Raw genomic sequence first — 12,039 nt, 5'->3', positions numbered from 1 at the left:
TATAGGAGTTAACCCTGCATGCAGTGTGGCCACCAAATGTTTATTGAGAAAAGAATACAGAATGTGGTCAATGACTGTTTTTCAGGAACCGGTGTAGCTCAGGGTGCTGATTCTCACAATACAGCTAAGAATAACATAAATATTATATAGTATTAGTCCTTTCTTATTTTTTTATCAGTTTATTATCACATTTCATCTAAAGGTATCCAAAACTGGAACATGATTTCACTGGCATATATGTAAATTTATGCTAAAAACCTGATCTGTTTATAATAACTATAGGAATGTCTTAAGCTTTTAAAGCTCGAATATATTACCTAGCTTCTCTGCAGATACATGTAAATAACTTTAAATTATAGGAGAGCCTCAAAGACAAATCATAAATAGGACAGGTCCATTAGATATCTCTATCTACACACTGGAATAAATACAGTAAGCATCACTATTTAAGTATAGGATTGAGATGAATAAATGTATTAGTTTATATGGAGGGTGATAGTTTTTACAAATGCTTTTGTGTTAAAGGCTTTCTTAATAAAAATTATCAAATAGAATAAATAAAAAATTAAGTACCTACGTAATATTTTTCTTTATTGCAACAGTTAAAATATTGAAAGCCTAGACTCAATCAACCAATATATACTGTCACAAGAAAGGCATGTTGAGCAAGGTTCTTGAAGGATACAACATAGAATGACATTCATTGCCAATGGGCTCAAGAAGCCTATAGATTTGCTAGGCTTATCTGAGGAAACCACATGATAATCCACAGAAAGGGTTCTGATACATTTTACAGATAGAACCAAGTGTTCCTAACAATGAATGGCCTTAGATTTCTATATATAACCAACCTCACAAAGATTCTAAGTTCCTTAAAGAATTTTGTTTTTCGCTATGTCCCCCTTGTTCAGTCTACAGCTTACAGTGGGTGCTTAAACTAATTCTGTTGACTGACAGAAATTAATGTTTTCTATTTTACTCTGGCCCCCTATCAATTTGTTCCCTACACAGTAGCCAGAGTGACATTTTTGAAATATAAATTTGATAATGGCTCCCTCCTCCCCACCTTCCACACTAAACTCCTTCCATTATTTTTCCATCACTTTTACCATAAAGATTCAAATCCTTGATATGGTCTAGAAGGCCCCAAAAGACCTGGCCCTACTCCTCTATGAGCTCCATACTCAAGGGTCTTCTCTCAGTTTCTTGAATATGCCAGGACACTCCTATACCAGGCTTTTGTACCTAGTATTTCTCCTCTGCATTTACATGGTTAACTCCTCATCTCTCAGATTTTAAACCTCAATCTTCAGGGAAACCTTTTTTGATTAGGTTAGTTCACACTATTTTAAGTTCTCACAATACCATGTATCTGTCCTCCAGAATACATACCACCATTTTAAGTTTCCATTTATTTTTAAATAACTATGTCTCCTCATTGGAATGCAAGGTCTAGCAAGGTAGGAACTATTTCTGAGAGTTTACTCACCATTTTTTTTACCTGAGCCTGCTACTCGGACACATACAAAGCATTCAATCAGTATTTGTTGAATAAAAAATGAATGTAGAAATGACTAAGTGAATATGGTTCTTTATCTGGTCACATTAGTGAAGTCATAGAAAGCATGGGCTTTGTTAAGTGACATCTATCACACTACCATGTTTAGTAATATTTAGTAATTAGCCATTGTAAGGGTATGTGTTTATGGCCATTTACATAGAGAAAGTAAATAAAAGTGGCACTCCAGAGTCTAGTATGAAATTTTAATATAAGTGACCCTAAAATGCATGAAACCTGGAAATCATTTTTAAAAGTATAACTTCACTTCTCATTGATCAGCCTTTTATTCTCACTTTTAAGCTGGACAGCCATGGAATTCACTAATTCTTTTAAGCTGCTAAGAAACTATTAGTCCTCTTCAGTAGAAACTTATTAAATAATAATGGTCCTGAGGCACTTAGATGAGTATGTTTCACTTAAAAAGCTATGTACCTCATAAGCATCCATCATTCAGGAAAGATGACATTCTTGGATACTGAAGTTCTGAGGCTCATTTTCAGGGTCAAAGAACTTAAGTGATACATAGGTTAGTCCTATTCCATCAGTCATTTATACATAATTTTTTTCTCTTGAATAATGCCTGAACCTGAAAAAATATCCATACTCGTAAAATGGAAACCTTATTCAGCGGAAAAGATAATACAGGGCTCGAGAATGAGAGCGCCTGCACCTGTGTGTGAGCTCTGCCACTAACCTGGTCATGACACATAACCTTTCTTGTGTTCTACTGCCATCACTACATAAATAAACAAACAAATAAATAAATAAATAAAACTTGCTAGGCTTGAATAAATTACAGTAAGGATGAAATTGAGCTCATTAAATAAAAATATTCTAGAAAACCATAGAGGCAGAAGTTGTTGCAAGACATTCTGGGCCAGAAAAATAAATAGAGAAAGAATATGATTATTGTCTTTTTTAGTAGTTCTTACTGTATTTTTAATATGAAGGCAACTAAATAATATTAGACTTTATTAAGTTAAAAAAGAAATTGTGGTTAGAACTAGATGTAATTTGAATCTTGTTTAATGTTTGCTGTTAATTTTTTTTCCTAAATTTTCTCTAATGAATGTGGATTTGTTTTTAAATTAGTTTTTAAAAAGAATGTGACATTCAGTGTAAATACTGGCTAGAGGCAGGGCTCTGCTCATACTTCATCTGAATAGAAACCATCTATCCCTGGCCATCAATACATGATTGGTTTTGGGAGAGGCATCCATTCTCAATTAATTATTTAACAGTCACTTGACACATATGAAATAGAGAAAATACAGAAACTGGAGCCCATCCTTCTGGGCAGATCGACTCTGCCTTTATCACTCCATCTCCCATTTCTGTGATAATCAAAAGAATCCAGCCTTTTGTTTTCCTTTCATGACTAGTGATGATCTTTGCACTCCGTTTTCAGATCAAATTTTCAAAACAAATCAATGCTCCAGAACCATCCTGATGGATTTTCTTTTCTGAATTGAATTACCTTAAGCATCAGGTACTCTATTGTTCAATTATGTATCTTGGTAATTCCAAATTCCTCCTCTTATGGAAAGAGCCTATCCACTGGCAAAATAAAATGCATTTCAGAAACATCTAATTCTGCTTCTCTTCAACATATTACTTTTGCCATGCTTTCTCCACTCTTAAGTGTTCCTGATTATGCATGATCCCTGGATCCCTACATTTAAAATGCACAAGAAAATAAAAATTTTAATTTAAAACACCCTCCCACACAGAACAAGCTGTCATTGTGTCATATTTGTTTCCTAATTTAAGGAAGGAAGTTATATCTCATGTGTCCTTCATTAAATTGTCTGCTCTGTATTTTAAAGTGGCATTGGGATACGTAGAGCAATTTTTCCCATAAAATAATGTTCATTTTTAAAAATGTATTTCTATTAATCAGTGCAGAGGTATGGAGCTCCAAATTATAATACAGCAAATCATCATATGTACCTGATATTTCATTCAAGATTTACAATTAAATTAGATATGGGAGAGGAAAAACATGTCCTGTTTTATTTTGGTAAAACCTAACTATAAAGCCTGGTACTAAATCCATGGAAATTTACTGGCCAAGCTGAAGTGTAGTATAGGCCGTGGAAGACAGTCTTCTATAATTACTTAAGCCAAAACATAATGAAAACAAAAACCTTCATGAAGGGAGAGAATAATAAAATAACCCTTTACTTTTTTTCCATAAACCCATAAAGGCTATAGAACTCTTCTTTCCCTCTGATCAGCTTTTTTCTTCCTAACAAACTCCCTTTGCTATTTAAACAATTACAAATTTTATCAAGTCTTCATTTCTCTTCAAGTCAGATGAGAGAGAACTGCCAAGTCTAATAAGATTTACAAGGGCTAGTTCCTCTTAGCAGTGTCAGCAAAAAAAAAAAAAAAAGGAGACATTATACAATAAAATTCAGCCACACATTGAGCTTTTGTCCTCACAGCTTTCAAAATCAGATTTAATAATTCATCTTTTAAAAAACATTTGCAGCTGTAAATGTCATTTATCCTGTGCTGTCTTGATTTGACCCATACGCTATCTACTTTAAACCCTGACACCTCTCCTGCTCAGCCACAGATCCATGCCTCATCTTTTTCATATCAGTCACTTTCTGCTCATAGGCTTTTCGGTATTTATACAATATTTTTCCTTGGTCGTTGTCATGTAGCAATATTGGAGACACATGAATGACTGAATTTTATTTATTAAGAGGAGAAAATAAAACTTAGGTATGATTTTTTTTTCATTCCACACTTTCAATCCTTAAAAACAACAGAAATTACAGGTTGGCCTCCACTACTCAGATAAATATCATTAGCTAAATGTACTCAGAAAAATCTCTTGCAATCCTTCATATGCATCCCCCGTTTACTAGCCTACAGAAGATTCCCAGTCCAACAACGTCTAAATTTCTGTGTTATTTATCTTCCCAAGACATTTGCTAATTAAGAAATATGTTATTTAATCTCTAACATTTCTAAATATTAGCTGACCTGTCTTCCACTTCAAGAAATTACAGAAAAATCACATAATTTTTCCTAAACTGACAAATGTTGGACTTGGACATAACCACAGAAAATAACATTAATTCCAAGAACCCTTCTCCTAATCCCATGGCCCCCTTTTTCCACAACCAGGAGCAGGACTTTATACTTTATTTATAAAAGGCAAAGCAGTTCCTATGAATCCTGTTCCCCTTCTGTCCTTTACCACGAATAACAAACGTGGAGATTCTCGACCATAGCGAACCTCTCCCGCACTTCCTTCTTCACCAAATGTGTGCCCAATCTTCTAGATGCTTGTCTGCATCTTAGGGGGAACATCTGTGTATTTTACAGACTTAGAGGTGGTAGAGGAAAGCACAGCGGTTATTCAGGCGGGCCATGGCCCAATGAAGTTAGGGAGCAGCCTGACAAAGAACCCGAGGAATCTGAAGAGGAGAGGTCATTCTACTCGCCACTTGGAAGTAAGCGGGGTTGGCACCGAGGGTTCCCAGGAGAAAACTGAACCTGGAAATGGGGCTGCCCAACCATGAAGAGGAGCTGTGGGAGGTGATAAGGCAGAGACGCCACAAACAGGTCTTCCCCTTGAAACTAGCTGAAACACACTGTCCAGAGAAGGAAGACCCCATGCACCAGCCGGCCCCGCCTGCCTCGCCCTGCCTCCCCGCGCCCTGCCCAGGCCGAGGCGCCCGGTGGGTCAGGCGTCGGGCCTTACCTTGGCTGCAGTCCTTGCCGCGGAAGCCGGTTCGCGAGCAGTCGCACACCGCCTGGTCGTCCACCACGGAGCACACGCCTCCGTTGAGGCACACCCCGCCCTCGCCCTCCTCACCCGCCTCGCACGGGCTCCCCCCACCGCTATTGGGCTGCTCGTCGTCCAGCTTCACCTCGCCGCTGTCCACAGGCAGGGCCTGGGAGGAGTTGACCCTCACGTCGCGAATCCACCCTTTAAAGGGCTCTCGCTCCCTCACAGAGGCCAGCGTCAGCTTGAGCGCCGCAGCGCGCAGTTCCGGGGGCAGCCCCCCCACAAAGAGGCCGCTGAACACCGTCATGTCCCTGCGCTTCGACTTGACCTCCACCCACTTGGCCTCCACCTGGTCGATGAAGAGCGTGGTGTTGCGGAACTGCCGGCGGATACGCACGTTGTGCCATGCGCCGTCGTTGACCGGCGTGTCAGCCAGGAGCGTGGCGGGCTCCGCGCAGAAGATGGAGAAGCTGAGCTGCAGGCGGCCGCCGCGCGTCAGAATGAGCTCCAGGAAGTCGCAGAAGCCCTCGTCGTCGAAGTAGAGCACTAGGCCGCGGGCGCTGCGCGTCTTGAGCTGGAAGCTCATCTCGCTCTCGCAGCAGGCGTTCCACTTGGGGAAGCGCGTCCACTGGCCCTCAGCGCCCGGGAACTCCAGCCCGCTGCCCAGCTCTGCCCAGCAGCCCAGGAGCAGCAGCGAGAGGCACAGGAGAAAGCAGCCCCCGCGCTGGAGAAGCGCCGTCCCCATGCTCGGGGCTGGGGTGCGGCGGGGGGGTGCCGGGGCCGACAGGGTCAAAATGGTCCTGGACACCGTGATGTAGAAATAAGGGTCCGGAAACAAGTAGGGTAAAGGGATGGGCAGGAGGGGGAGGGATGCACCCTCCTTTATCTAGCTCTTTTTTTCTTCTTCTTCTTCCAGCAACCCCTCCCTCTCTCCCGATAGTCCCCTCCCAACTGGAAAACGTAGACCCCAGTGGTACAGGGCAGCAGCAGATCTTCCAGACCAAAGGGAGGATACACTTTGGAAGCAACGTTCTGGAAAAGGCGTTAACAGAAGGTCAAGGGAAGTCACTTATCCATTTGAGTCCGATGACCTAGTTCAAGGGCATCAGTGGTGTCAAGAGATGCTTCACTCCTCAAATACTATTTTCTGCCAGGTACCATCAGTGGTACCGGGCAAAAGCGAAGCAGATAGAGTCTGTTCAGAATACTTTTCAGGGAAGTACAAGAAAGCCAGCAATGAACCAGGATCCTTGGATACCTCGAGTGTTTCTCCTCCAGATGTGGTGTCCCAAACCGGAAGGGAGAGACAGGTTCCTTGCCTCTTTACGGCACCACTTAACCCCTGAGTAGCTTCAAAGGCCTGCTTCTTCTGTCATATCATGGACTTCCTGAACCACTGTAGCCAACGCAGAATTCCTTATGCATGGCCTCACAGGATGGATTTTACTTCTCTTTTTCCCCTCCCCAACAGTAGGGTTCGAACCCAGAAGCTGTGGAATAGCCAGAAGCTGTTAGATGTCACAACAGCTCCTCTTCTTTCCTCTCTCCCTCTGCAAGGCCAAGCTAAGATGCCAGCATATCAATTGGTTGTATGTTGGTGATGCATTTTGGTTTTGTCTTTTTATAAGGACCCAGAAAATCTGCAGAGAATTAAAATAAAAATTAAGTTCTAAAATCATTTATAGTATCATATAAATCATTATTCAGCTCAGAAACCAGGTGCATAACTAGAGCTGTTAGGAAGCCAGAGCTAACGTTACTGGAAAGGGCTTATTTATCCTGATCTATCAAGGAAGACCTAATATCTCCTAATAGTTAATATTGCACTTTTACAATCAGTCATTACACCCTTGCAGTTTATTATGACTGTTAATAGGTAGCCCTCTCAGAATTTTATAGAGATATGTTTATGGTTATCTTTTACTTTTTCTGAGAAAGTTTAATTTTTTAAAATATGAAAAGGGGAGGAAAAAGGCCCTTTTAAGGACTTCTACTTATCATGTGTACTGATAACATGGACAATAAAAATACAACCTAGTCAAATCTCAGTTAATACAGATTTTAAAACAGGCAAAGCAGATCAAACTGCGACTGGAAGCTGCTGGCTTGGATTTGTCTAGCATTCTTACCATTTTATGTTTTTCAGAGAAAAAATATCGATAGTTTCTTGGGAACCTCTTTTAAATTTCAAACAAGTATTTTCCTCCTTTTATTAAAGGAATAATCTGTTATAGGAGAAGACATCTAACTGGAGTCCTATCTATTTGGGGCAGCATTTATGTCTCAATTGCCATAATATTAACTCCTCTAAAGATGGGTAAAGTATTTGATATTTTGCCAAACAGTGTAGTGATCTTAACTCCTCTTCAAGTCCTTTATCTGGATGTCAGCTCTTAGAATTTGTGTGGTCAGAACAGCAGTCGGCATGTGTGTCACCTTAGCTGCTAAGACTCCAGAATGCTAGAATATAAAATCATATCTTTGAATCACTCACTATAAAATCACCTCTTTATTTAACCCTAATCTGGCAGGTTCCTGAAATAGTACAGAAATCATAAGTAGTGAGTTGTTTTTAAGTTGTTTTTTTTTTTTTTATCAAAAACATTACTCTCACATTTTGACCAAAAAAAAAAAAAATCACAAATGGTTCATCTGGTCATGTCAAGCAAACACATGCATTTCCCTCAGCATTTCCCACTATACCACATCCCCCTCCCCTGCACGCACATACACAACACGCACACACATTTATTGCCTGGACACAGAAGCTCACTATCCAATTAACACTTTTTTTTTTTTCCCTACAAGCTGAAACTAGCAGTAATTTATGGCACCGCATTGTGCTGCTCCTCCTCCATGGAGGGAGCTGAGAGCATTTCTCTTCAGTACAGAGCAATCCCTACAGGTGTCAGCTGAGAGCCACCACCAAGCTAGGGGATCCCACTTCAAGTTCCTCCCCAGATGAAATTGAAGACTGCTTCTCTCTTTTTCAACACACACACAACACAACACATACACACGCATACACATTGCCCAGTAGAAATAAAAAAGAAATAAAAATCTCAGTTGCTTATTTATTATGGCTGATACATTCCACACCATCAGCAATCACCAGCCATATCTTGTCTACCTCTGTGCCAAGCCCAAGAAAGGTGCTCTTAAAAATCATCCTAAGATAGCGTATTATTCAATAAACTCTCAATATACTCTCATTTTTAAGTGGACTCGGGCATCTGACAATTTTTCAGTCATTTGCAAAATAAATCTGGAATTTTAAGATCAAGAGTAGTGCTTTGAAACCAGCCAGAAGCTTATGTGTTAGAAAACCTTTGTGTGTTTGTGTGTGTGTGTGTGTGTCTCAATTGGAGCTAATTATTATATTAATTAATATTATATGGATCACAAAACCTTTCTTCACCCCTCTCTCCTGCCCTCCTCCACTAATGCATACCTTGACAATTTTTTTAAGGGATAGAGAGTGGGGAGAACACATATATATTCTTACCCCAGGGGAGGTCAACTGACTCTCCCAGTTCTTAGAGGAAGCTCATTGTGTGTGTGAGAGTATCTGTATTTTTATGGAGAAAGGATTCTCTCTCTAGGTGCCGGAAAAACCTGGTGAGTTCACAAATTAGAGGATGAAATAAAAGGATCTGAAAAACAACCTTACTGCAGCCAAAGGAAGAAGCGCTCTAATTCAAAAGCAGACTAACAGCCTCATTAATCTTTTCTTTCATTTCTAGAATCAAATTCATTCCCAAGCCACTGGAAGGATCGATACAGTATGCTGATCCGCTGCAGTTGCATTTATTTTAATATGTTTATAACACACATACACATATGCACACATATCTTTCCATGCATCCTTCAATATATACCATTGCAAAGAACCTGAAATCTTTGGGATAATTTTGAGAAGTGCTTTTTCCCCCCCTCGCTTTTGCAAAGTCCCTCAATACCAATGCACACCCAAATTCTCCCTGGCTTTCCCGCCCAGTCTCTAAGCTCCATCTCTAATACCAGTGCAGTTTCTTGGAGCCTGGAGTCAACTGCACAAATTAAGGATAGGCACAGCATGGGGCTGATGGGGAAGGGAAATAAAGATGTAGATACAGATATATTTTATTGCTTTGGTTTCTAACTTGTCTGTTTTCTTTCTTTTGCTAATAAATCACTGCATTCAGCCTTTAAGTTACTACCTCAGTTCCACCATCTCATCTACTTGCCATCTATTTAAAAAGCTTCAAGCAAAACAACGAAGATTTATACTCCTCCACCCTCCCACCACCCATCCTTCCTTGTGCATTTGTGGCAGATCCTGGCTCAGTTACTAGGGGGAAATATATCCTTCTCCAGGTTGCCTCGCCCCATCCCCTCCCCCAACCCAAATTGAGCTTCTTTACCTGCCCGGTTATTCCCCTTAGCTCGACCCAGAGCCTGAAGCATGCATCGGTCAAAGCGAATTTCCTGAGGTCTGTGGATAAGGCGACTGCCGCTGCCTTTTCAGAGGCGTCAGGCTTGAGCGTCTATCTCCAAGAGTGCGGGAGGGGAAAACAGGCAACGGAGGGGAGCAGGAGGAGGAGGAAGAGAGGGAAAGAGCTGGGAAGGAGGAGGCGGTGGTAGAGCCTGAGAAGGCTGGGTTACGTGACGCCGGGTGCTGTCCTTCTGAAAGAGAAGGGCGGAGCTGAGCTCTCCGCAGTACCATGGAGAGCGGCGGGCCGTCCTCAGGCGGGGATACTGGTGGGTTCGGCCCGCGGGCACAGCCCCTCCAGGTCGGGATGCTGCGGAGCGAGGTGTTTATACCTTTGCTTCGTCCCTTTGCAGGGGAAGCCCGATCCTGGAGGCGGGGACCTGCCGCAAGAGCTTCTAACTTGTCACCACCCACCCTCCCCCGAAAGACAGAGAGAGAGAACCAGAGAACCACGTAGCCTACTGAGCATGCCCAGGCCCCTGCTAGACCCACGGAAACCTGTGTGGAGATTCCACTTCTCCGGGATTTAGTCGTGATTGGGCGAGGGTACCTGAAAGGGTGCCAGGGAAGAGCTCGGCAGCTAAAAGGAAGGGGGCAAGGAGTCAGTGATTAAGATGAGCTCGGGTTTTACTTGCGCGCTTTGGTCTCCTGTTTGGACCCCTTGAAAAGCTGCAGCTTTTCGAGGAACGCAGGGACAGGCAAGATTCACACAGTCGCTGGCATTCCCCCAGATCCAACGTCCCTGCCCCACCCCTTACTGTGGTCCTAGCCTGAGTGATCTCTGCAAACCTTCACGATCTGCCTAGGCTGTGCCAAGAAGACGTAAGAGGGACCTACCGGGCTAACGCGCCAACTTGGAGACCAGACTCAAGTCCGTCTGACAGGGTGCTTTCTGCGACAGCCTCTTGTCTTCCCCCAGTTTTCCGTGCTCTGCCTTGGCCACGGACATTCTGAGCTGAACCAAGTTCTCTACCTGTTTAAGTCTTGTCTCCGTCTCCTCCTTTCTTTTGCAGCTGGTAAAACCTGGAGGAAGTGAAACTCCATGCGAAGCTCTAACCAAATCACTGGGCATGCCCAGTAGGCATTGCTGGGTTTGGTGACAAAGGAGTTAACTCTCAGGAAGCTTACAGAATAGGTGGTAGAAAAGTCCGAAGTGTGTGGCTTTAAATTACAGTTTGAGTGCTATGGACATTTAAATTCCTAACCCTATTATATTCCTAGACTGGGTTAGTTTTAGAGCAGAAACAGCAGACATATTTATTTCAACACCACAACCCTAACAGCTCCAGCCTCAAATGCTATAGGATAAGACTATTTTCTCCCTCTAGGCCCTATAAAGCAAGACTGTAAGAACTAGACAAATTCAGGAGTACTGAAATAATATACATTCCACATGCAATATTCTTTTCCTTCCAAAGAAACCATAACTCATTCCCATGATAAGCGTATCTATACTTTCACTATCTTTGTAAAAGAGTCTAAATAATGTGAAGGCAAGAACCACAAGTTTTATTATTTTTATTGCCCTTAAAAAGGTAGTGTGTCATGTAATTAAGTGTATGGGAACTAGAATCAGGTTGCCTGGGCTTGAATTCCATCTCTGCCATTATTAGCTGTGACCTTAGGTAAGATGCTTAACCTTACAATGCCTCAGTCACCTCATCTGTAAAATGGATATATTAATAGCTCCTACATCTGTTTGATGTTGTGAAGATCAAATAAGTGGACATAAGATATTTAGAATTGTGTTGAGTATATACCAGCTATTTTTATTAGTTTCAAACCTATTCTGTTCTGTTTGACTCAATGGAAGTCACTTCTCTGAAATCTAGATTTCTTGGCTTTAAAATAGGAATACTAGTGATTGCCAACTCATTCCATAGGATTTCTAAGGGAATGAACTGAAATAATAACTGTTAACATGACTTTTAAAAAACATAAATGAAATTTTAAATAATGTAGAGTTAAGTCTCAAAAATAGTACCTGATCTAAGGTTATGCAGTCATTAAGTGAACTTGGATCCCCCCCCCCCCAAATAGTCTACTTAATTCAGGGTCTTTTTAGAAAAATTTTCTACCATTTACCTGTAGGTTCTAGAGCAAACAGCACATAAGATATACCCATATGTGTCTATTATAGAGGTAAACCATGCTGCAAAAGTAAATGGAATAGACAGCCAATCTTTAAGAATTGAATCTAAAGTTTCTATGATGTCCCTCAGATCTTGTATGTATATTTACCAGTGAATCCTATGGTGA

General features: G+C 41.5%; 1 protein-coding gene across 34 annotated transcripts in view; it reads right to left on the bottom strand.

The window, feature by feature from the left end:
• The window catches only part of NRXN1 (neurexin 1), a 1,121,375-nt gene extending 1,110,521 nt beyond the window's left edge, over nt 1-10,854 (bottom strand). For 15 of the 34 annotated variants that reach the window (XM_032411113.1, XM_032411100.1, XM_032411103.1 and 12 more), the window contains exons 1-2: nt 9,713-10,190; nt 5,283-6,949 (exon numbers count right to left, since the gene is read on the bottom strand). In XM_032411113.1, the coding sequence (XP_032267004.1) occupies nt 5,283-6,054 (772 nt within the window). In that variant the 5' untranslated portion in view covers nt 6,055-6,949; nt 9,713-10,190. Of the gene's footprint in view, nt 1-5,282; nt 6,950-9,712; nt 10,200-10,617 lie in introns of those variants that run through there. The other 19 variants (XM_032411087.1, XM_032411110.1, XM_032411096.1 and 16 more) reach the window with 4 other exon arrangements.
• Between the last annotated feature and the right edge of the window lie 1,185 nt (nt 10,855-12,039).

This window comes from Phoca vitulina, unplaced genomic scaffold (genome assembly GCF_004348235.1).
Source record: "Phoca vitulina isolate PV1807 unplaced genomic scaffold, GSC_HSeal_1.0 scaffold12, whole genome shotgun sequence".
Classification (NCBI taxonomy): Eukaryota; Metazoa; Chordata; class Mammalia; order Carnivora; family Phocidae; genus Phoca; species Phoca vitulina.
The sequence above is the reverse complement of the archived record's forward strand: the minus strand, read 5'-3'. Positions and strand labels throughout refer to the sequence as shown.